The 26,946-nt window shown below is 28.6% G+C and overlaps 1 protein-coding gene across 1 annotated transcript in view; it reads left to right on the forward strand.

Annotated features, from left to right (window-relative positions):
- Positions 1–26,946, forward strand: part of CalpC (calpain C) — a 295,832-nt gene that overhangs the window by 142,428 nt on the left and 126,458 nt on the right. The window contains exon 5 of the mRNA XM_075368513.1: positions 4,859–5,111. Coding sequence (XP_075224628.1) covers positions 4,859–5,111 — 253 coding nt within the window. The remainder of the gene's footprint in view (positions 1–4,858; positions 5,112–26,946) is intronic.

Below are 26,946 nucleotides of genomic sequence, written 5' to 3' on the forward strand. Positions count from 1 at the left end.
CAGTTGCTGTTAACTGTTATTATATTATCAAAGAAATAATGACCTATGCGCAGACTAATGCAGTTAAACTGCTTAATGCTTTAAGTCCCGTTGTAACTTAATTTATTATACCTAAATCAATAAGTTATGTATCTAGGATTAAAATTATAAAATAAACCCGTATTTCATTCTTAAGTAAGCATAAGAAGAAGACTGGTAAAGGAGCGGGAAGCAAAAATAAAATTATAATGAACCATACAAATGAGAAATATATTAAATAATAATTAAACTTGATTAAACAAAAGATTCTTTATAATTATTAATTTTAACTACTGATGTATTGGCGTATGTATTTTAATATTGGCGTATATTAAAAGTGTTTTATCTACTTCAGCTGCTAATCAAATAGGCCAGGTGAGTTTTAGTTTAAAGAATGTTTATTTTTTCAAAATCTTACATGATATACAACGATATTTTTTCTTATCATACTTTAAAAAGTTGTAGTGAGGCCTTTCTCTAGCCCAGTGGTCACCAAAGTGGGGTAAGCGCGCCAAAGAAGTAATATAAATAAATAATTTGATTTTTGACTGCGCGCACATATTATATTATATTATATGGGATACAACTTATAATTATTTTTGTCTTGGAAGTACACAATCGAAAAGGTTTGGAGATCGCTGCTCTAGCCCACAATATATAAAACAAGATATTGTCCTTTATTATTTCTTACTATTTTCATTACAAAACAAAGTAATTTTAAATATTTTTTTAAACCATTTATTTAGAGAAAATTTTATTGTAAAATTATTTTTATTATTGTTTATTTTATTTCTATTGTAATTTTTATTGTAATAATTTTTTGTATCATACTTATTTATCTAATACGTAATAGAGGAGATTCAAATTTAACCTTCCTTTTCATCTTTATGTAACTGATAATGCGATTTAATCGGAATGTTTATCACTTTGTAATGTGATATTATTTCGTGTTGTTATTCATACTGGGACTGCCTTTTAAGTTTTCACAAAAGCAGTGAAAGAAAAATAGAATTTAGGTACAAATAGTTATTGTTTCTCAAAATGTTTGCCTTTAAGATTTATGAACAAAAAGAAATCGTTAGTCGACAAATCAGGTAAATACGAGCAGTAACATATTAATTCATTAATCAATTGTTTCACGTGCCGTATATGAAACGTATATACGTGAGGGAGAGCTAGAATTGTCATGATGAAGAATGATGCGACGTTTTTGGTTGTTTTTCCTAATTTTATTGAAGACTTCTGGCAAAAAAAAATTGTTGCATACCATTCAACATTAATTGTGCTTCGTTTCTCTAAAGCGGTGTTTCTTAACCTTTTAAGTGAGCCGCACCCCTTTGAATTTGAAAAAAGGTCTCCGTACCCCATTGAAAAATACATTTCGATTTTTTGGTTTAGAAAAACACGTTTTTTTGTGAAATTTCTATGTTAATGTTTAATTTGGCTCGACTAATTTCGTTTATTTTGAAACATTTCAGTTGCGAAATTCTTCGATATTTTTTTTTGGAACGCAAACCCTAATTTTGTATGAACTTCAAACCTTGTATAACACGGATTTGTATTACACGACATTTTGGTGGAACCATATAACCGTGTTATACGAGGCTCGGGTGTATTATTTTAAATTAGTGAGAAAAATTCTTACATTTGTATTATCGATGTTTCCTATTTGGGCTTGAATCACTGATCAATACGAATGTATTAAATTGGTAAGTAATGTAAATAATCGGATGTTTAAATGCGTACACGTGTCTGTCTCAAGAGGTTTTTCAGCAAACTGGCGATGACGCGAAACAATAATAGACACCGGTAGAAAGTAAGGGAGTGGGAGCGGACGCAGCCAAATCTACCTAACCGTTTTTAAACAAAAAACAATTGGTTGATGTCATCGATAATTCAAATACATACTTTTCAAATATCGCAAAAATAATATATGTATATTGTTAGAGGCTTCTCCCGCACCCCCAAAAATACCTTCCCGCACCACCAGGGGTGCAGGCACCCCCGGTTAAGAATCACTGCTCTAAAGCAATGGTTGCTAAAGCCGAAAAAGCAGGCAATCATTTTCTTGGAAGTGTTTCGCGAACGAACATTTGTTGGATTCAGTTCACTTGGAAAACCTTAACAGTTGATTGTTGCTTAGTTTCCGGCTTACAAATATGTCCAAGTATCTTTTCCTGTTATTATGTATACGGATTTTGAATTTCCTCGATCTAATTTTTTGAGAATTTCCTTATACCAATTGACACGAGTCTATTTTTGAGCTTTGTTGCGGGATCCATCGGAAACAGATCTTTTTCACAGAGAAATGTTCATGCAAAATCGAATGTACTGTATTTTTTTATGCCTAAGATTGTCTTTATCTAATGGTAAGTCACCTGCCGATTTTGATCGACCTTCACGAAGTTGATCGCTGACGGAAGCACGATCACGACCACGACAAAATCTGCAAACCAATTCTAAATAGTTTTTTTCTGACGGTGATTCATTATCAAAAGTTGAACGAAGCGATTCGAGGCATTGTTGTTGAGTTAGGCCCTTACTAAAATCGTAAAAAATCATCCAACAAAAATTTTGATATTTTTCACAAAAATGTTTTAAACGTCATTGTATACGGACTACTAGGCCGATTTCTGAACTGCCATTGTTGTAACAATAAAAATTTTTAAATTTTACAAAAATAATGCCACATCTCACTAGCACTATCTAGTAGTCGTTTGTAAAAACATAAAAGGTGAACTCCGTAATTGTAAACATTTATCTTTTTATTTCAGTGAAACCTTTTAAACTAAAACTGAAACTTTTAAAAGTAAAACCTTTTTCTTTTAACTTAAACGTTATTGTATTCTAATACAAATATTTTACTTTTGAGGCATGTTTAATTATATTGTTGTAATGATTTTGTAGTGATAAGCTAGACAGGAAAAAATGTATTTATTTCTAATTAGTTTTTCCCCATTAAAAATAAACTTGTATAACTGTATAATTTTTTATTAACATATTACATAAGTTGCGAAAGGTGAATATTATTTCGTTATTTACAAATTTAGTATTGTCCATTCTTTCGTATGTGTATATATATATATATATATATATATATATATATATATATATATATATATATATATATATATATATACTAACTGAAGGAAAATCAAACTATTTTGGATGACATATTTCTATTGTTTAATGATTTGAATATTATGGTTATTGAATTTATTTTTATCAACTGTAATAAAACTAAATTAGAACATTGTCAATTCCATCCATACTATTTCTTTTTTTAATCATTTTCAAGTCACCAAAAATTTTTTTTTTGTAGACCGAAAATCTTTGCAGTGATACCATTGTAAATCATTATCTTTCAAATCATTGAAAATATTTATTTTTACATTCTTTTACGAAGTAAAAAGAAGTATTGTGATCGCGAAAAATTTCGGTTTTCAGATTTCAACGGAAGTATTCATTTTGACCATCCCTGAATCGATTTTGACTAGTTTAGGCGTACCGTCTGTACATATGTATCTAGCATAACTCAAAACCGATTAGCCGTAGAATCTTGAAATTTTGGATTTAGGACTGTTGTAACATGTAGTTGTGCTCCTCCCTTTTGATGCAATCGACTGAACCAAAAGTGTCCATAAAAGCCCACAATCAAAAAAATTTGGATTTTGGACTTCTGCACTAGTAAGCCCTCACTGAAAACGTTTCAACGACATATCATAAGTGGTACTTATTTTCATTGGTTCCAGAGTTGTAGCCAAATGAATATTTAATTCATGAAATATTTGGATCTTAGAAGGGGAAGGTACATTGGTTCGAGTCTGACGTTATCTCCTTTTTTTTAATTTAAATATATTGATTTATTAATAGTTATTAACCTCTAATTGTAAAAAAAAATTACGATACATAATAATAAAAAAGAAACATTTTTTTAAAATTATAATAAATTATAAATATAAAAATAATAAAAAATTACACATTTAAAAAAAGGCGTACAAGGAAGTCATGTGGTGTCCACATCAGATATTTTACTTTCTGTTTGATTTTTATAATCTATTATTATATAACCTGCTGCCATTCTGATTTTTACATTTTTAAATAATTATTTTAAAATAGTATACATCCCCTGTAACGGAAATATGTTACACATTCTCAAAAGAAATATTTTAAGGATAAATTTTAGTCGATTTTTAAGGGCTGATATTAAGGGATGAATTTTATAGGGATTTTTTAAGGGTTTAAAAGTAATACGCATTCTCATACTCCAGAAAATTTTAATTTACACTCGGTGATATTCTACTTTCTTGATTTGCATCTCTTTTATTATTTTTACAAGACAGATTTTTCGCTTTTGGCTTTAAATTGGATTTTTCATTCGGGCAGTGATCAAAATACGTGAAATAAAATAAATATTTAAAAAAAAGAATAAAACACCAAAAAAAGGATATATTCCATAAATATTCATTATTCAGTTTTTCTATTATTGTTTAAATTTTTAAGTCTGTGCCCAAATATTGATTAGTAATTTTTGTTAAGTGTTTTTAATTTGTTGCCGACTTCCAATTTAAAAATTTAAAGAAGAATCGATTAAATGTTATTTCCAATAGTCGAATTAAAAAAAAAGTAATAATATTTTATATTATATAATTATTTAGAATATTTAATATAGTAATGAAAAAATTATTTCTTAAAAGCAGATTAAAAAAAAACTGTTCTCTTTTTTTTAATAAAATGTTATACATGAAATATTTTTGTAGTTCATATACATTTATTTTTTTCTAAATACTTAAACTATAATTAATGTTAAAGTAGTAGATAATTTTTTTGTTTGTTTCAGGTGACAAATGGCTCGTATCGTGTTTAGGTGTATTATATTTAAGTAAAGGATTATTCTACAGGGTTGTACCTGCTGATCAAAGTTTTTCTAACGATTACTGTGGCGTATTCAGGTTTCGTTTATGGTGGTGTGGTGAATGGGTTGAAGTAGTTGTCGACGATAGATTACCAACTGTTGGAGGTCGACTTGCTTTCCTTCAGGCTCAACATTCTGATCAATTCTGGCCTGGTCTACTAGAAAAAGCATACGCGAAGTAAGATTTTTTATTATAATACATATATCCTGTTACTTTTTATAGCTGTTAATTTTATATAATATTTAACCTAATTTTTGTTACAACTTCCTGCTTTTATATATATATATATATATATATATATACATAAGTATACATTTGAAAAGAAAAAAATTGTTTCTCTTTAATACTAGCTCTTCTGTACATACTTTTTTCGATTAAGGTATGAATTAAGAGAATAGGGTATGTCAATAATTCAATTAATATTAATCTACTAAAATGAGTGCTTATCTTACGCTATAACTTACTCTACTAAACGTTATAAATAAAATCGACTAAAAGTTGGTTTTTTGATTTTAATTTAGAATTGATATACGTGTATAATTAAATGCCATAATTATTGATGATTCAGGTGGTGTAATTTAAAAAATGTTTAGCATCTCATCAACATTATGACTTTCTCCATTGAAGAAACATAGGTGTGGAATGAATGGATCGATGTTTATCTAGACAAGAAAGCTATTTATTTATAATTTGATATGGCAATTATAAAAAAAAATATATTTAATATTGATTTTTTTTAAAAAGATTTTTGTTTCTTATCTTTTTAAATTTCTTTTAGTATTTCCTTATAACACCCTGATCAAAAATTAAAAATAAAATCATAATTCAAAATATGGTAGTTACCTTTTTTTAATATCATTCAATTTTACGAAAGTGGTTTTTATACTTTTAAAATAATTCTTCAATTTTCGTTACCCATTGCCGTATAATGAAGTTGATACTTTAATTTCACTTTATTCTTCTTTGTTTCATCTTCTGAATAAAGGTACATACTTAAAATAAAGTCTTTATATAAAATAAATGTAAATGTTCGTTTGTTCAAAATCTTAAATCTCCGAAAATTCTACACCGATTGCTTTGAAATTTTGACACAACGTTTCATTTGAATGCGCGTGCGTTTTTATATACCTACTATTTCACTGTCACACTTGTGACAGGTAAAAAACATGCTTTTTTTGAACAGCGCTATGTGTTGAACGTAAAAGCAACACACGCTGTACTAAATATTTTACGGTTCCATTTCAATGTTTCCGATATGTGTGTCCGCTATAAACTAAAACAATACTGGACCGCGCGGGGAAAAAGGGAGAAAGAGAAGGAGGAAAAAATCGGAAAAGAGAAAGAGGAAAAGGGGTAAAAGGAAAAGAGGAAGAAGGGGGAAATGGGGGGGAAAGAGACATTTATACAATGGAAAGAGATTGGGGGAAGGAAAAGGGAACTGGGGAAACGGAACAGGGGAATGGTAAGGGACTATGGTAAAAGTTTTTGAGGAGGAAAGGGAAAAGGGTGAAAGAGTAAAAGGGAAAGTTTAATTTTGTGAAGTTCCGTAATGCTCATTTTGTTAATGTTTTATCCGACTTTGAATTTTGTTCATTTAATATATATATATTAAATGAGCAATTATTTATTTATATATATATATATATATATACTAAAAACTAGTAATAACAGAGCATTTTTCGGGTCTGCTAGTTCTGAATAAATATTTATACTTCAAGTTTTATAATCAAGTTTTTATATTGTAAGACGGATATTTTTTCTGGTGCGGATGTTTTTAGAATACATAGTAAATTTCTAATGTTTTAGTTGCTATATCGGCTAGAAAAAGGAAAAAATGGTATTTTATTTCTTCCTAATATTATTTTAGTGAAGCGTGGTCATACTTTTTACAAAGTTTAATACATTTCAGTGAGGAGTTTTACTAAAAAATTATCTTAGTACTTCTTATAAGATAGTAAACAATATTTATTATGAACATTATGTCACATAGGGACTTCATAAATGCCAAATAATATTTTTCAAGGTAAATTTATTCATAAAAATTAATTATTTTATTTTAAAAATCAGTATTTAAACCGTATTTTATTGATTTACTTATTTATAGTCTTTCTTTTCGTTTTTACCGTACTATTTTTCAGAAACTTCTTTAAATATTTTTTATGATTGAATTTAAATTTATTATAAATTAGTACTTTATTAATGTTTTAATTTTCATGATAAATATTAATTTACCTTCAAATCGTTTAAATCTATGTTGTATAAGATTATTAATATGACCATTTTTACAAAATTTGTTATATTTGCCAAACTTTGTGGCGGATTGTTTCTGCCTTTCTAGACCCTAAATATTATTTATAGATCCATTATTATTTATAAATCCTAGATTCAAATCCCAAAAATGCTTGACATTTTTCACACGATCGATCAGCCTGTAATTGCTATAGAAAGTAATTTTGAAATCATTTTTGAAATCGTTATTTGATATCGCAGTTGATGTGCTTAAAATATCCATAGTTCATTAGTTTAAAAAAAAATAAACTATATTCATTTACTTAGGGTCACTTTTGAGGACGATTCATCTTATATTTATTTTGAATAAATCTATTTAGCTGTTATGTTATAGAATATACCAAACTATATCACTTTTTTCAAGGCGTAGTTGGGTAAAAATGGAAATTGTTGTCACGAATTCAGATTTAATCAACGTAATGAATTATAACTCCATTTAATCGACATGTCTACAAAATTAATTCGTGTTTTCTTTAACTACGCAAATTAGCATTTCTGGCATTTTAAATGGTCTTTTTATTTAGGAAGTTGGATGCTGAATTCAAAGTATATGTATTTTATATATATATATATATATATATATATATATATATATATATATAATACGAGTGAGTATATATATAAGAAACATATAAAGCGATATCTCCGATAATTTTTTTATTATTTGTCTTTTTTATAATTAACCAATTTCAATAATTAATATAACTAGAAATTAATTTTAAGATGTAATCAAACTTTTTATTTTCGTAAGTACATAATTAACCTAATTATTATTTACAGTGATTATATAAATAATTCTACTAGTGAAATTCGATATTTTTTATTTAGAAATGTTGTGTAAATTATAAACATATTATTTCACTTGTATAAGACTATTACAACAGAAATTATATAACTGAATAATATAATAAATTATATTATTAAAAATGAAGTAATAAAAAAAAATATAAAAATTATGTTTATTTATTTTTAATATGTGATATACTATACTGGAATAACATATTAGTTAAAATTATATATTATCTTACACTACATTTTGTCTGTAAGTAATTAATTGTAAAAAAACGATGAGAATAAATTACAATAAAAAATAATGAAAAATCCGTCTCCCGTCACGAATGTAATGAAAATAATTTTGCAGATGTACGTTACAAGTGTAACATTATCTGATATTGTTACGGATTCCACAACAGCCAGGGATATTATATTAAAAAAACTCGTCTATGAACAATTTTATAGGGGAAAATTGTTTTCTAACTTACTAAAACTTCTGCGTTATAATTTTGATTTATAATTTATCTGATAATCCTTGTAAAAATTACTTAAGAACCCTAATTTTGTCTGTTTTCTAATAAGTGAAATTTCAACTTTCCATAATTTCGTGAAAGGGTTCTACAAAAAAAAATTAAGAACTGAAATTTATCTGTCGTTAAGAATTTAAGGTTAGTTTAATATACTCGTAGTTTGGTTTATTTATATCTGTCCTTTAAGAGTATATCCTCCTTTAAAAAACGGTACTATTCAAGGAAGAGAAATCTCATTGCGGCGAAGCATGGGTTTTAGCAAAAACTTCTAGGAAAAAGGATATTTGCGAGAAGAAAGATCTAACTACCGTTTCGAGTAATAGGGTAGACATTTGATGGAAAACGAAGTTGTTAAGGAAACTTTTCGAAAATCGGCCGTTTTTTAGGAAAAAAGTCATTTCGTTATAATATATAACGGTAAAATGTGCGTAGAAAGTTCAAGGGTTGTAATGTATTCTACTCTTACCTGAAACGGAGATAATTGTATGTAACATAGCTTGTTTGAACGTACGTTTTTATTTATTGGGTATACCCGCCCACAAATACATATATATTTATTTTTATAAAGTAGTATATTTGTTCAAATATATTATGTAATAATTTTTAGCTGAGTATTTTGTTTTAGCTATTAAAATTAAAAAAAAAATCGTTTTGAAATAATCTTATTTTTTTCTTTTGGATAACATTTCTTTCTTTTTAAATTTTACCATTACTATATTACGTTCCAAGCAAAATCTTTTAATTTTAATTCCATTAATTTAACAATGTACTGTACTACTATGGAAACAAATTTTAAAGTTTTGATATCATTATGCAAATAGTTTTATTTAGTAGCGATGTTTTTACATCTTAGATTACATAAAAAAAGTAAGTATTTAGTACTTTTTTATTTAATAAAGTAATCCGATAGATATGATCTCTTTTTTATTTTTTAAGAATTGCAACCTGATGGAAGTGTTATCGGCTAATTCACTATTTTATGGTACTGCTCTTTCGCTCTTAATTAGTATTTTTTCTGGCAGCCATTTTCTTTTTCTTTCAATTTTCTTAATTTATTTTTTAATTTTTTTCTTTAGATTTGTATATTTCTTTTGGTCTGTTTTTTAACATTTCCTCTCTTCCACGTTCTTTTTTATGTTATATCTTTATTTATTTTTCAATTAACCTTTATTTACCGTTTACCAAAATTTTTCCGTGTTTTGTCTTTCATTTATTCCTTGTTGATATTCCATTAAAAGAAGAAAGTATTGTTATTAGTGGAAAACGTATTTCTTCTTGATTTTACTATTCCCTGATATTTAAATAATAGAATCTAAATATACACAACATTGTATGTTACATAATTTGTAACATACAATGCATGCGCTCGCGCATGCTTCGTCTGTTATCATAAATGTTTAAACATACAATCATAAAAATGTAATGTGGTGGTTTGTGCGTTAGGGGCTACACTTTGGGCGTTCAATGTATTAAAATCTGTTTAATGATCTTGAACGTGGTTGCTAATCTCCTGAGTCTCTGATTTATATACGGAATTAAAATTTTATTCAAATGTGCTTATAAATGTTTAGTTTTTAATTAATATGCGTAGAATACGATACCACCATTGAACTGTTCTCATATTTAAAGAACACATTATTCCACGTCTAATTACACGTTACAGTTGAAATTTTTCTCCTGCTCAGCGGTTGTTACTGAGATTTAATGTCACTTATCACTGATATGAATTTTAAGTAATACTACTATTATGCACATTGGGGTTTTTTTCCATATTTTATGTTATTCGTTTATACTACGCTATGTTACAAATATTATTCTTTGAATTTAAACCATCGTTTGGTATAATTTATTAAAATTAAGAAAAATCTCCATAATTTACACATAGTAACATTTTCTGTTGTTAAAAATATTTTACTTTATTCTATCGAGTATTGTTAATCAGGAAGATGTAAATCAGTAACGAAACAAAAGAAACTGAATTGTGAAAACTTTGTTAGTTATCCCTGATTATATAAAAAAACGTAACTTCTTAATATGACGTAAAATAATATTCTAAATAAAGCTTTATTTAAGGTAATCAGTTAGTTGAAGAAATTGAGTCAATATATTCTGTGGAAAAATGTAATTTTAGCGAAAATAAGGTTGTGTGACTAAACTGATATTAACAGCATACATTTCAGATATTTAATTTTCGTATATATAACATCAAAATATATTCTGACAGAAATAAATCCATAAAAAGTTAACATTAATTTTTTACATCTTTCACTAACATTTGCCGGATTATGGACATTTTCAGTAGAAGTTGAGATTTTCAGTTTCCAACTTCATCTTTTATATGACATGAAGCTATAATTCTAAGTGAATTGCCATATTTAAAAATATCATACAAATTAATGATTGTATTTTTTGTTGTGAAAAACGATTTGGCTTCCTATATTTTTCTACGATGCGATTTAAACTATTCAAAAACGTTTTGATTATATTTTATTGTATAATTTTATAAATAATATTAATTACTTAATAACTAACTGTATTGATGGAAAATATAATTTTAAAAAGGTTATACGATATTTAAAATCGCGTCTTTTCGGTTGTATCATGCGAACGGCAAAAAATTCCAAAGCAACGTGCAACTGGACATGGAACTAATGTATTCTATAAATAGAAAAAGAGAATTAGAGGTGTTCACAATTACTTTTTGTAGATTTGGAATAATTTTTTACTTTTATCACATGACTAGACATAATTTAACATGATGTTTTAGTATATCTTTCTTTAAAATAATTTTATTAAGCGGTCATAGCGAATCTGTTATGATATCTAGATACAATTCAAAATTAAACAATTAATCTTAGAATTACTGTGCTAATTTTATTAAAAAAATGTTGAAGCATAATAAATAACGTATTTTTTTTTCTTAATTTATAATCGTATAAAAGTGAAAATATTGGAAAGCATTCTCTTGTGTAATTTAATTTTACATCTAAGATTTATTAAATGAAAAACCTACGAGTAACATTATTGTCATTTTAATTTTATTTAATGATTTGAAAATTTCGATTACTTATTGTAAAGTGAAAACGTTATTATTTAAGAAGAATTTGATTTGCGGATGAGTAGTTGTTCTAATGGAGAGGGAAAGTCTATGATAAGATTAGTATAATGTAAATTCACGCTCGGTTAGTTTACGTTACAGTGATAAAATAATACGCCTACGGCGTCCTGAGTAAATTTTCTCACTATTTATATAATATTTACTATAGGCTTGTCGGAAGTAAGATTATTTTCTTTCTAGATTATTTTTTTTTATTATTCCTTTCAATAATTTGTTATATTTATCTATCCAATATAATGTTGAATTATTTCTCAAACCAATCTTATTAATACAAACTAGTTCCAGTTTCAAAGATAGGTTTTGTGTTTTAAACCGTTGAAGACGGTAATATTATTAATAATAATAATAAAGACGGTAGAATTATTATTCTTTGGTTAAATATCGTGATATTATCATAACTTCTAATATTTTCCCTCAGGCATTTAATATTGCTATATTCTTTTGTTTACTATTATATCCACTAACTGAACTCATTTTAGCGATTATAATATAAAGCCTTTCTTGATGATATCGCGGATAAGTTATGTTGTAGTATAAACAGCTGTTTTGTAATCTTTTTGCACGTCTATGGTATTGCGTTTTGTGTGCTGTAAGTTGGAATTATTTAGAGAATGATATACAGTATCAGACTATTAAACTGGAAGTATTCTGCATATAGGAATAAATAAGTTACGAATTTTTTTACATTATATTGGATATCATTAACTATAAGATAAGATAATTATAATTTACAATTCATGATTCATGAAAATGATTTATGTATCTAGAAATTCATTGGCAGGGTTATTTCATTATAAATAAATTGGTTGCGAGACTTTAAATGGTTCGGTAATTTATAAAAAATGGTAAAAAAAGTGTAATGACATTACCATTTCTGGTGAGCCCAATTATTGTACTTTCTTTGCTGTTTAGCCTCCGGAACCACCACAAGGTATTACTTCAGAGGATGATATATATGAATGTAAATGAACTGTAGTCCTGTACAGTCTCAAGTCGACCGTTCCTGAAATGTGTGATTAATTGAAACCCAACCACCAAAGAACACCAGTATCGGTAGTGCTCAAATCCGTATAAAAGCAACTGCCTTTACTAGGATTTGAACTTCAGAACTCTCGACTTTGAAATCAGCTGATTTGCGATGACGAGTTCACAAAGTATTGTGCTGAGTTCTGTTACCTGGTCCGGTAGTGGTATATATTGTTATTTTTAAGAAAATTGCTATTCTTTACTGCAAAGATTGCACATTTATAAATCAAAGCAGAAAAATAAGTTAAACAAGAAATAAATATTAAAAATTAAAAAACACGACTGCCAAAAAGTCATTGCTTTTAATACAAGATAATCACTAATATAGGATAATTAAAGAGCGTGTAGGTGACAATCGGTTCAGCCGTTGAGCTGCTATGGTGGAAAAACATACATACACCCTAAATACATTACATTCCTTTCTTGACAGTCTTGTAATAATAATGGGGATGCCTAACTATGATCTGACATTCCATTTTTGTACGTGAAATTTTCGTTCTGACTTTCTGAGAGAGCCTCATGAGATGACATAGCATAATAGCATAGACAGAAATAGCATAATAAACCTTCTTCGATTTTTTGCGGCATATTTTCCCTTTTCCATAATCCCATACGTCATTTGAAATCTCTTCCTCCTTCTTCCTTTCCTTCTCATACAATGTCCTAGCCTGTTCACATTCCTTTTCCTATAACATTAATCTCTTCTCTAAAGATTCCATTAATCTCCTCTTTAACGCTATGTTTAACTTTCCAACCAGCATTAAAAACAAAGGCATGTAAAAACAAAACAGCTTTGTTTGATCAAAATGCTCACTGCGATTGTTAAGCAATCGAAAACAATAAATAATCATTTATAAATCGTTAAAAAATAAAAACTGATGTCATATTAAAAATATTTATAATTTCATTGAATTAAAAATATTTATCATTTCATTGAAGTATAATATTTTTCGTTTATTTAATCAAATGATTCTAATTAAATCGCGCACGCATACCGTATTTAATTCGAGCGGGTGTGGGTACTAGTGGGGACGGTTGGCACTAATTAAACTAACGTAATTCCACAACTTAATAGAACAAATTTTGCTTGTATGATCAGCAGAATACGTGTAGCCGCCAGGGTTAACGCACCAGGTACCAAGTCAACCGGGAAAACGAGCTCGACCCAGCCAGACCGAGTTACGTTTTTACGCTTTCAATATTATTCTAATTCTACCGTTCATCTGTGACGTCACAACATAGCAGCCGACTACAACAGCATTGTTGAGGGTACGAAATCTCGAGATACTGAGGGTGACCTTGCTTTACAACCTCACCCGCTTGACCTTCTAATTTTAAAATTTAATGACGTCAGTGCTTTATATATAGAAAAAATCTTAGCGAGTTTGGTCAAAATCTGTCCAGTAGTTCTGGAGATATAAGGTAATTTAGAGGCCAGCACACACGCGCGCGTACATACAAACATTAACATCTGGAAAATTTCCATCCGTTTTTTTGGGTTCCCTATTTGTCAAAACGTCAAGATCCGGTGAAAACCGCATATGCTCAAATTGGACCGATTACAATACTTTCTCTTCTAAAGCTATAGCTCTGTTATAGTGCTATCTGGACGGGAAAGTAAGAGACAAGCCAAACGTTGTACATTTAATTAATTTTGTCACGAAGGACGTAGTAAATTGTCTTGTTTATTTTAATAGATTATTTTAAATTTATTCTTTTAATATTGCAATAGAAAATAACAGAAAACTATTTTAAAAAAACTATTAGTATACGTTTAATAAAAGGTTAAACAAAATAATGTCTGTAATGAATTATGTGGCGTAATCTACGTCTAGTTGACACATAACTCTTTTAATCTAATACTTTAATCTTAGATTACTTGTGTATCTTTGCACTTACGTTTCTCCTACCACATTACAAGTACTGAGCGGTTAGAAAAGCTTTCTCTTCTTTTAAGTGCGCCTATGTTTACTATATATCTGTAACAAGTTTGTGATCTTGTACTTGTAAGTCATATTACATGATACGGACACAAGTTGCATCATTAAATCTTCATTACTGCGCCATTTGGAATGGTTCCCAGAATTAAGATTATGTCTGACATTATTTTAAACTGCACAGAAAAAAAATGGGTTATTAATTATATTGTTCAAAATATAATCTCCGAAAGTTCTTCACAGATTGCTTTGAAATTTTGAAATAACGTTGCATTCGAATACGCGCATATTTTTATATATCTATTATTTATGAATGGGGAAAACGGAAAAAGGAAATAGAAAAGAGGAAAAAGAAAGGGGAAAGGCGAAAAGAGGAAGGGGAAAAAGTAGATAAAGGAAAGAAAACGGGGAAAAGATGAAAAGGAAAACGGGGAACGGAAAAAGGGAGATTAAATTCAGGATAATAATCTAATTCTACACTTTTTACCACATTCAAGAATATGGTTTTTAATTCCACCAGCACGCCAGGGTTGACACTGCGGAAGCGACAGTGCTATCTCTCCCTCGCAGCCTCGCGTGCAGCTTCCTATCTGCGCATGCGCACAACAGCCAAACACCACGACGCTGGAATTGTGAAGCGCACAATTTCATATATAAATCTTTGTATCTTTTTCATAAATTGGAGAATGGCTACTGGACATTTATCAATCAAGTGGAACTAGGGGATCCTGAAGTTCCACAGTCAGGAAAAAATCCTCAGCTGAATATATTAGCTGTTCCTATGTTTAACCTAAAAAATGAAATTTTTATCCCATTGAGGGAGCAGCCGTCTGTTTTTTTGTTGTAGAGAAAACGTTTCTTAGTTAGTATTCGTTTTTAGTTAGTATAACAAGTACAAACTTTGTTTCCATGTAAAATCGACTTTCATATAGAACAAACTCTTCATAATGAAGTTGTATTTCCATAGAAACCACTTTTATAAAAATATTTTGTTGTATTTTTTTGATGTGATAATATATTTTTTTATAATATATTTTTTATAATAATATATTTTTTTGATAATTTTTAATACAATGTGACAGGCTTTGTACGAAACTATTTCCATATTTGACAACTGAATAAGAAACAGCATGTTAAGTGGACTAATAAATCACACTTATTTAATAAGAATGCACAATAAATATCTTTTTAAAAGTTTGCAAAATTTTGAGAAAGTTCTGAACGATATTATTTACCCTATCCCCTGGATATATTGACTTTGAGAAGGTTGTTCAAACTTTTACCAAAAAATTCACGTACGTACGTATGAACATTACCTCTTTCTTTTTTGGGGTCCCTGGGTCGTGAAACCCATACCCCAATTTTTTATTAATTACCTTAGGTTTTACAGCGTAGTTCTAGAGCTATAATGCTAGGAAAGTAAAATTGTGGACCATGTGAATTGTGGATCATGTTATTAAAGGATTATTTAAGAAGGACTTTAAAATTTAAAGGTCGGCTCCGTACAGTTCACACAGCTCCTTTTGGATGCACTCGGCTCCTGACCAGCGGCTTCGTATATAAGCCGGCTCCGCACTAAATTCAGGCAGTCTCTTCTATCAATCTTCATGGACTTAATATATAGAGTAATTACCCTAACCAAGGTACCAAGGCGGATGTTATATCGGACATATATATCGGAGGTAATAAAATTAATTTTTTAAGAAGAAACTTTTGTTTGATAGATCGATCTACAATTTTTGCCAATAATAAGCATTTGTGATGCATTGTCTTTTACGCAGTATAATTGTTCAAGTTTGCTTATGTTTACTATCCTTTATGTAGTTTTATTGATATCAGTTCCAACTGTAGTCAATGCTTTCTGCTGGACGAGTTCGAGTCGAATGTTGCTGCATCTATCATTTCCCTTTCTAAAAACTACTTAAAATGATGCGTTTTTATAACAAAGGCATTTATATAATGATCATTAGGATGCCCATTAACGAGCCTTCGTGATATTGCAGATAAAACGAATTAATTTTAAAAAATAAAAATGAAAAAATGAAAGTACTTTTTTCTTTTTTAACCCTTTATGATTAAACTTATTCTTGATTAACACGATTATAAAGTAATTTTCCTTCGAATAGTCTAAGTATAGCATTTACCTAGGCACATATATATCATGAAGTTGTAAAGGTGTCCTTGCCACAACATTTAATGCTCTAATAACGTTACTGCAATTTTCCCTTTCACTTTTTTATATTAAATGAAATTATTGTTGTAATAACAAAATTTATTGATGGAAATACTACTATTTTTAGCTTGAATTACGTATATTTTCCTTTTTTTTTATTTTAAAGTTCATCCTAATAATTTGGGTTAAAGGATCTATTCTTTTAATTTAAATGCATAAAATTCTTTTATTTATGTTGCAAATTATTTTTGTTTAATATGGTGTAATATCCGTTTTACTTGTTCACTAGAAGCTTAAAGGAAAAGAAATAAATACTGTATTTCAAGGGCATTAATGATATACTCACACGTTTTAACCTAGCTTTACCAGTTTTACTTTGCCGTACAAATAACATGGAATTTGTTGGTTCACGTTTATCACGTTCGGGTAATAAATAAAAAAAAATTACTTTATATATGAAAAATTAAAGAAAAATTAATTGCACTGATAATGTTGTTAATCCATCATCATCAAACATTTATGTGTTATGCATTATAATTATTTCCTTCACAAATTAATATATTAAATGAATATATTAAATAAATATGACAATTAATTGACAAAAGGTAAAAATAATGTCGAAGTTGTCCTTCATGTTAGTATGAAGCTCTCAATTATGAAATTTGAAGGAAATAATTATAGTGCATAACACATAAATGTTCTTGGTGATGGGTTAATATCCGAAAGCGCTCGGACATAATAATAAAAATTGTTGTAAGTGGAAATTAATGTTGGTAAGAATAAATTTATATTATACACTGTTGAAAATAATTTAGGCTTATTAAGCTCTGAATTGGTTCAGTAGCTTTTTGTTGTCTTAAATTTTGTTATTATAAATTAAAATTTCAGCTAACATTTCTTTTTTTCCTATTTAGCCTCCGAAAATTACCGTTCAGGTATTACTTCAGAGGATACTATGTATGAATGTAAATTGTAAATTAAGTGTAGTCTTGCACAGTCTCAGTTCGACCGTTCCGGAGATGAGATGTGTGGTTAATTGAAACCTACCGTTAATATATAACCTTTTTGAGACATCTTTAGCAGAATTTGTGAACATTTCAAAGATTATATTGCCTCATAACTGTATCTAAACGTAGGTAACATTTTTATAATTTTTGAGAAAATACTGTTAATTGAATTCCAGTGACTGAATTTTATATTACCTTAAATATTTTATTATAGCTAAATTAGTTTATTTTTATTTGGCAAAAAATATAAACGAATATTTTAAAGGCAATAATAAATTCTCTTTTTTCTCGGCTTAGCATAAGAAATGTATCGATTTAGTGTAATAGTTATATTTAGCACGTCATAGATTATTTATCTTTGTGTTTATAGAATTAATAATAATTATAGGTAACTCATAGAAGTTTGGCAGTTAAGGAAACATTTTCTTCATAAAACATAATTTTACTGATTTGTTAATAAAAGATTTTAAAGTGAGAGTTTATTACTTTGTTTTTTATTGTACGATAAAAATGAATTCGTGATAGAGGTTTAAAAATAGAGGTTGCATTTACCGTACCGACGTATATTTATTTAATGAAAATGAGAGGATGAAAAACAAGAGGTAAAGAACAATGACCAGCTATGAAAGGGTGAAGGGGTTTAGCGGTGGGGAGGCAATCACGAAAGGGAGCCAAGTTAATACCTTGAGGACGGTGTTCATTTGGCCTTCATAGCGCATTGACTCGTGACGTTACTGACCCGGCTGCTGCACCAACATTGAACTGCAGCAGCACAGATCATTTGACGTACTTTGTTCCATAATTAGCATTAAACTTTAAATAAAATAGCCTCTTTTAAAGTCTGTTCGCCGTTAGCTATGTTTATTTCAATCGGTTTCAGAGCATGGTCTAGCTTTTTAGTCTTAAAATACTAAAAATTTAATCTTTATTTCTTTTAGCGATATTAATATAAACTTTTTTTGCGCGCTATGTTCATACTAAACCATAATAAGATTTTTTTATTTTTTATTTTAGTATTTTTCGAAGACTGAAATAAATAGAAATGACATTTACCTTGTACGAAGTTAAAAATTTCGGTTTTTAAATTTCAAAGAAAATATCCATATTGACCATCCCTGAATTTTGTACAGTATATACGTATTTTTTACGTACAGTATATACGTACGTACGTATATATTTCCATAACTCAAAAACTATTAGCAGTAGGATGTAGGACTGCAACATCTAATTGTGTACCTCCCTTTTGATTGCAATCGACTGGATAAAAAGTGTCCAAAAAAGCTCAAAATCCAAACAATTAGGATTTTGGATTTTTCATATTGCAGAAAAAAGCCTTTTAACGATATATAAAAGTATATATAAGTGGTTCTTATTTTCATTGGTCTTACACAAGGGAAAGGCTCATCGGTTCGAATCAGACTTCACCTCCTTTTTTTTTTAAATTTAAATATACTGATTTATTAATATTTATTTACCTCTGATTATAAAAAGATATTTACCATGAATAAAAAAAAAAGACCAATAAAAAAAAAATTTACCACAATAAAAAAATGAATTAATGAAATAAAATTAAATGTACTTTTCATTAAAAAAAAAAAAGTGTATATGTAATTTAATAGGTGTACAAGGAAATCATGAGGTGTCCACATCAATTTTTTTGTAATATTTGCTATAATTAAAATATTGACAACTTTCAAATCTAAACGTTTATTGTTCGACTATAAAATATATACCTTTTAAAAAATTATATTACCACTAGTTAAGGACATTATAAAATTAGATTATGATTAAAAAAAGTATAATTTAATGAAACATAACATATGTATAAACATACCGGTAGATATTATTTCAACATTATAGAAAAAAAAAATAATAAATAAATAAAAAATGTAAGAACAATTTTCCTAGCTAAATTAAATAATAAATATCATAAAATTTTGTCAAAATCAAAATTATTTTTCCTTTAATTATTATATATGAACAACTTGTTTGTTTAGCTGTAGGAAACTTTCTTATTTGTAAATAAAATCTAAATCTAGCAAATGGTAACATCGTTTTTTACAATTTCCACCGGGCCAGAACTACTTTATATAAAACGTTCTTTCTTGTTATCGACAAGTTTTTATATATTTATTCTATTTTACAGTATATTTTTTAATTAATAAAAATCGAAATTGAGCCATTTATTTGAAACGAATACAAGGCAAATTATGTTTTGTTTTTTTTTAATTTTTGTTTATAGTTAAAATCCTGCCTAAATATTTAAATTTAGTTGTTTCTGAATTAAGTTAAAACCAACCTGAAGACTATCAAAAGGATCGTTTAATATATTTTTGTTTCCATATTATAATAAAGCGAATAATATAAACTACAGTTACACACTGACTGAGAATTTTTGTGTGTAAAAAATATCCGGTCATATTTTAATGTGAAATATGTCATTTGTATAGAAAAGAAATGACATTTAGATTACCTTAACATAAATGTATACAAACAGATACTTTTTAGAGATGTTTAAAAGAAACTGTTCTGAATTGTTCAATTGTCACGCGTACACAAATAAGGTTGACTACAACCAGATTTGACTTCAGTGTTATGTATTCTTTGACGCATTGATTTACTACAGAAGTTTATAGAGTAGCTTGTACGTGGAAAATGGAATTTTGTAGCATATGAAAAATGCCATGCTTGACCGGGATTCGAACCCTGGACCTCCGCACAAAATGCAGAGACGCTAGCTACTCAGCCACGGGGCTCGATTTATGTTTTTTTTTAAATGTAATAGTTTTTGAGTGAAATGGAGAAGAAAAACTATTCTGCCACGGAGATCGGCTGTACTATATATATATATTTAATCCTACTAAATAATATAATATTGTTATCATACTATAATAATAATAATCCCTACTATTATTCCTAATTTGTGAAGTATTGTAATTTGTAACATCACTGACAGGTGTATAGTAGTGTATATCATAATAGCCTTGCACTTAAGAGGCCATTGGTTTACAACTATAAACGAATGTTGTATTACAAATAACTAGGATGACATCATTCTAACTTGAAATCTGAATGAAAATATTTTAATAGGGAAATGATTAATTAAAGTTTGCCTAAAAGTCGGGATAAAAATTGATTATTTTAGAAGTAAACTGTTGCTTTAGGTACATGATCATAACTAGTTTAAAAATGTCGTCCTATCGCTAAAAGATTGGTAGTTGTAAATAGAATAGAAGCTATCTGTTTTTAGAATAATGCGACTAGTAATAAAATTGATGTTTCGTGGGGCACAAATGGAATGAACCCTCACTGTAGGGGACAGTTATAGATCTACCACGACCATATGTACCGTTACAAGTGTATTTATTGACCGGAACGTCATCGCCTTTTTTCTTCTGTGAAACATCGTTTTAATTACCTTTTAATAGACAGAGGAGTAGTAATAGATAGATCACTCGGTTTCAACCAATCTGTAGTTAAAAAATTAAGTTTTTTTATTGCACTTTTCCAAGCCAAATAGTTAGAGCCATGATTATAAATAGATCACTTGGCTTCAGACCAGACATAGGCTGTGAATACCAAAAGGTTATCGTCATAAAGCAGAAAGAATTGGAATAGACTGATAACGAGATTTTGACTGGTTCACGAAACAGTACAACGATCCTATTACTTTCTAACGATTGTTCTTGCGAATGAAAAACTGAAAATCTACCTGTTATGATGAAAGTAGGAGAGAATAGATGGAAAGAAAATCTGTAAATGGGTGGGGCTGCGTTATGACATTTACAGATTTTTCGAGATGGAAGTTGGTTTTTTAACATCGCACACGCTAGATGCATGGTCGTATTCAAACACCATTTTCTCCACTTACCTCCATGCTATCAACAAATCGAAATGCTATGGAATTCTTACCATCCCTTTCCCTTATAAACTATATGAAGTATTTTTTACTCATCTTCCAACCCATCTCCCGATCATAAAACATTTCATGTTTTTATGATCGGTCTTTCGTAAGTACCAATCTCAATGACAGGACATTGAAGATTTATGAAAACCTTTTGAAATAATCTCAGAAATTAATGAAATCAGATGATATGTAAATCTACAATCAAATTTAAACCACAACACTTCCCATAACACAAATCTTCCCCATAACACCAAAAAGGCCATAGCGAGCATTAAGTTGGAAATTTTGTCTTGAAAATATTCTACTGGATTAACTGATTCTTTATGTATTGTTTCAAGATGGCGTCTCAACTTCGACGGTTTCATAATCATTCGATAATACTTTGTAAAGAACATTCTGTGGTCTGCCTTCGCAGCCTTTATTCAGAACGGAAAATCTAGTTTATAAATAAGATGGACTATATTTGCGTGATTTTTTTCTGTAAAGGGACTTTGACTCTATATTTTCGACAACACTATACCCACTCGAATTATCGTCTGTTTTGCGTTTTCAATGATTCACACTTTAACCACCGATCCATATCTAAATAAGATAGTGAACAAATTGAATATCGGAGTTCCGTTATGAACTCAATTATTTGATTAAAAGCAGAAAAAATCACTAATTGTACAATTTCATAGAAATTCAATGCTAAAGAAAACACGTTGTTCACTTTGTCACTGAAGTGAGTAAGAAGAGACACTGTTAGTGGTGTCCCAAATTCACTCTTAATAAAGAGGGATTATTTTGGCGCGGGAGATGGGCAAGAAAAACTACGGTCCTCTCTGATAAAGGGGTTTGAGATAGAATTGACCAGTCAAAACCCTCACAACAGTAATGGTTCCAATATTCGTGTTAAATTTTATTTGAAGCTGTGGACCTCAATAAGATATTCCACGGACCACCTTTCAATCTCTTGCGGCCCCCCGGCGGTTCGCGGACCACGTATCGAGAAACACGAGGATAAGTGATTATATTCTGATTCTGATTTTTAAAGGAAGTATTGTTTATTTTATTTTTTTTATATACAATTTTAATTGTTCAAGATTCTTTCACGTAAAAACGATTTATTGTATTTCTTTAACAGTAATTAAAGAAAAAATTAAAAGAATTTACATGTACTTTCAATAGTTAAATGCGTTTTTTCTGCTAAGATAAGAACATTCTTTTACATAAAAATAAAAAATAAAATAAGTCAAGTTTAACTATTACATTACTTTCCTTAATAGCTTATAACGTAATGTTACGAAAATGTTTCCTTCAAACAAAACATAGTTTTTTAATGATTTACCCGTGTTTTTTGGTTTTTTTTACATAAATAATGCAAGTCATTTTACCATATTTCATTTTATAACTAGTTTAGCAATTTTTCAATATTTAATTGTACGTAATACGTTTATAAAAAATGTATAATTTTTATAAAAATAAAATACTCGTATTTCTTATCAGTTAATGGTAGGTTAGTTAATTTTTAATTCATTTTTATTAGTTTTTAAATAGGGATTAAAAAGTTTCTCGTTAAGTTTATATATTTACCTAAAAAATAATAATAATAATAATAACAACGTGATGGTTGTTCTTTTCGCTAAATAGAATCATTCGTTCGATCATATGAAATCTGATATTACTTGTAAGTTTTATTCAAAAATTGCTTAAAATATCAAAAATTGTTTAAAATAATTATATTTTTGATTATGTCTGTAGGTTATTTAGTCTTATTTCAATCTTAAAGTAAGAAATAAATTTTTATTGTGATCGGTACATGAAAATACACATTACGTCACGTTAATATAAGCTAAATTTTAAATATAAAAATAAAAAATACATGTATTTAAATACCATATTAATTGTTTAAATACAATGAAATGAACGAGATAAATATTAAAAATTAAAAAACACGACTGCCGAAAAAAAACATGGCTGACAAACATTTCTTTTTTTGTTCTGGTTTGGTTCCACAGTGATTTTGTATTACACTAGCAAATACCCCGTTTGAATCTTGAAAATTGGAAAATTGGTTGCGAAGATGTAACATTTCCGAATAACCGTGATTTGTTAGATCTAGAGTGTACCTGAGACGTGCAAAAGTTAGCCTTCAACAGACTAACATATACCCTGTTTGGATTTTGAAAATCGGACAATTGTTTGAAGAGAGATATTATAAGAGCACACCCCATTTCACCTTCCAAAACAGCACCCCAGGGGCACCGCAACAGCGTCTAGCCTCGCACGAGGTGCTCGCATCACTTCACCACTCAAGCCCCTCGCGCTCTCTCTCACGCGCGCGCGCTCACACACACACACTCCTCATGGGAAACCCATTATTATTAAACAATTTTTAAAATCTATTTATTATTATTTTATTTAACAAATTTAATTCTATTTTTTTTGTAATAACATTCATTCGATTGATTCGAATTATTCAGTTCAAACCCAGCTCACACAGTTTACAGTTCATTAAGTCAATTCATTAAAGTTTGTGCTTCTATCGATAAACCTCTACTTCTACACACACACACACATATATATATATATGTGTGAGTGTATTATATATGTGTATATATATGGGAGTGTCATAAGTGTCATATGCCTATGACACTTCCAGTAACGTAAGAATTCCAACACGGGGGTCATACATCTAAATCGGTTCAGCCGTTGAGCTGCTATGATGGAACATACATACAAACATCCTATATACATTAAATTCCTTTTGGGCAGTCGTGTAAAAATAATGTAAAGGTAGATATATTAAAAATAAAAAATTACTACAAAGTAATTCAAAATTCTGAAATTTTTTAACACATATACACACGTACACGTTGAACAGGATGCTATAGGAAAACAATTTCGTTGTTTAATTTGGTAAAGGTGGATATAAATAAGTAACCATTATTTTTAGATTCATAAATTTAAACACCAAGGATAAGCTAAAATATTTCATTTTCTAATTATAGGTCTACACTATTTATATTTCTGGGGCTCAGATAATTATGACAGCCAATTTTTTATCTTAAAAACACATTCTGACCTCTAGAGGAAACCCCAAAAGAATACATGATGCTTTATACGATAGTATATGTAAGTGTTAATAATTTTTGAATTGAAAGATATATCACTGAGAGTTGAGAACACAGATTCTTATATTTTTAATGTTAATTTTTTCTACCATTCTATCGTTTTCAGTTCTATTTTTTTCTACTTCTTTCTTTTTATCCATCTCTCTCATTCTTTTTATAAATATTAGACAATTCGCTTTTTATATTTTTGTATCTAGTGACGTATCTTTTACATCTCTTTTTAAATCACATTTTTAAAAACTACGAATTTTTATTAAATCGAAATACTGATTAAAAGTAAAAACTATTGAAAAAAATCGAGATTGGTGGGCCATATAAATAAAATGAGAAATATTTATTTAATTTGAGAATGTAAGGAACTAAAACTGGGTGAAAACTGTAAATATAAGGCAAAAAAAAAGGTCCTTGAAGGTAACAAATTAGTTGATATTTAAAGACTAAAAAAATATAAAATTGTATCAAATCAGTCACGTGAATGATAACGAAGCAAACTGCTAGTAGATTATTTTAGTGAAGTTTAATAGATTAAAATTCCAGGACAGACGCAAGTTGTTGAATTTTCTACCATTATGATCTTTTCAACCTTATGTAACATGTATCCTAAAGCAGTGGAATTTCAGCATATCCAATATATATTAAAGAAAAATTTTTATAAAATTATTGTTAATAATTTTAATTAAATCAAAAACTTGTAAGATTTTACCCAACATGATCTTTATGAAGTAATTTATGTTAAGATTTTATATGAAGTAATTTATGAATACAATTGTGGTAAACCGGCCAAATCTTGTCAGATCGAATTTTTTTCTCTGCATGAAATTTGTGATCATTCCAGGAAAAGTTAGGTTACTGATCTAGTTACTATACGAGACAGCTGATAGTTATAATGAAGTTAACATATCTTAAACAGTTTACTAATATATTTAGCCTGTTTACGTGAAATTAATCATTAAGCAAAATATTTGTATAATTACCTACAATTTTGTAGTGCCAGAAAAATTAGTTCATCCATTTAAATTTTCTATTATTTTTCATATAAAAATTTAATATTAAAAATCAGCTGAAAAAGTTTATTTGTTGTATCGATGTTGCTAGGCAATAGTGAAAAAATAATTAATATTAATTTAGAATGGGTATATAGAATACTGACTGATTTATAAACGCTTAGGAAAACCTAGTAAGATAAATTCATGAAAGTTTGTTAAGTTCATGAATGTTCTTCTTACTGTGTAAGTGGACACTACGGAAGAAGTTTGAAATTCCAAGTTTAAAGGGTTAAAATGGAGCAGTGAAATTTACTATTTTTTGTAATTTCTCTGTAATAGATGAAGATATCAAATACTATAGTTTTCGTGTATGTAATCTTCATTTGAATATCTGAAAACTATTTCTAAAATGGATTTTTAATTTTTAATTTCTTGGCATCAAATTAAGATATCAACTTGATTTTTGGTGTGTGTAATTTTTATGTAAATATCTAAAAATCAATTTCTAGATTTTACAAAATTCGACCTTGAATGGGGTGAAGAAATGTAAAAGAAATTTGAAGTTTTCCTCGTCAAAGGTATGTGTACTTTTAAGGAAATTAAAGTATACAGACCTTTGATGACGTGGTCACCGTCTTCCCAAATCAGCTGATTTGGAAGTCGATAGTTCCAGCGTTCAAGTCCTCTTAAAGCCGTTACTTTTATACGGATTTGAATACTAGAACACCGGATACCGTTGGTCTTTAATGTTTGGGTTTAAATTTACCACATTTCTCAGGAATGGTCGAACTGAGACTGTACAAGACTACACTTCATTTATACTCATACATATCATCCTCATTCATCCGAGTAATACCTGAACGAGACTAAACAGGAAAAATAAAGTTACTACTATTCTGTCTTTTATAATTTAGGTTTTTTCAGGTTTCTATAAATTCTGAATACTTGGATAAACGGGAGTGGTGAACGAAGCGGCTAGTCATTTTATAATTGTAATAAAATCTAATTCTTCTTTTGTTCTTTTTCTATTTTTTGTATCGAATGTAGATTTTGTTAATTTAAGACCTAAACTATTTTTAATATCCTAGACTGAAAACCCAAAATTATTATTAAAAATATATAAATATTGCTCATTTCAATATAATGAAT

Source organism: Lycorma delicatula, chromosome 6 (genome assembly GCF_047948215.1).
Source record: "Lycorma delicatula isolate Av1 chromosome 6, ASM4794821v1, whole genome shotgun sequence".
NCBI classification, from domain to species: Eukaryota; Metazoa; Arthropoda; class Insecta; order Hemiptera; family Fulgoridae; genus Lycorma; species Lycorma delicatula.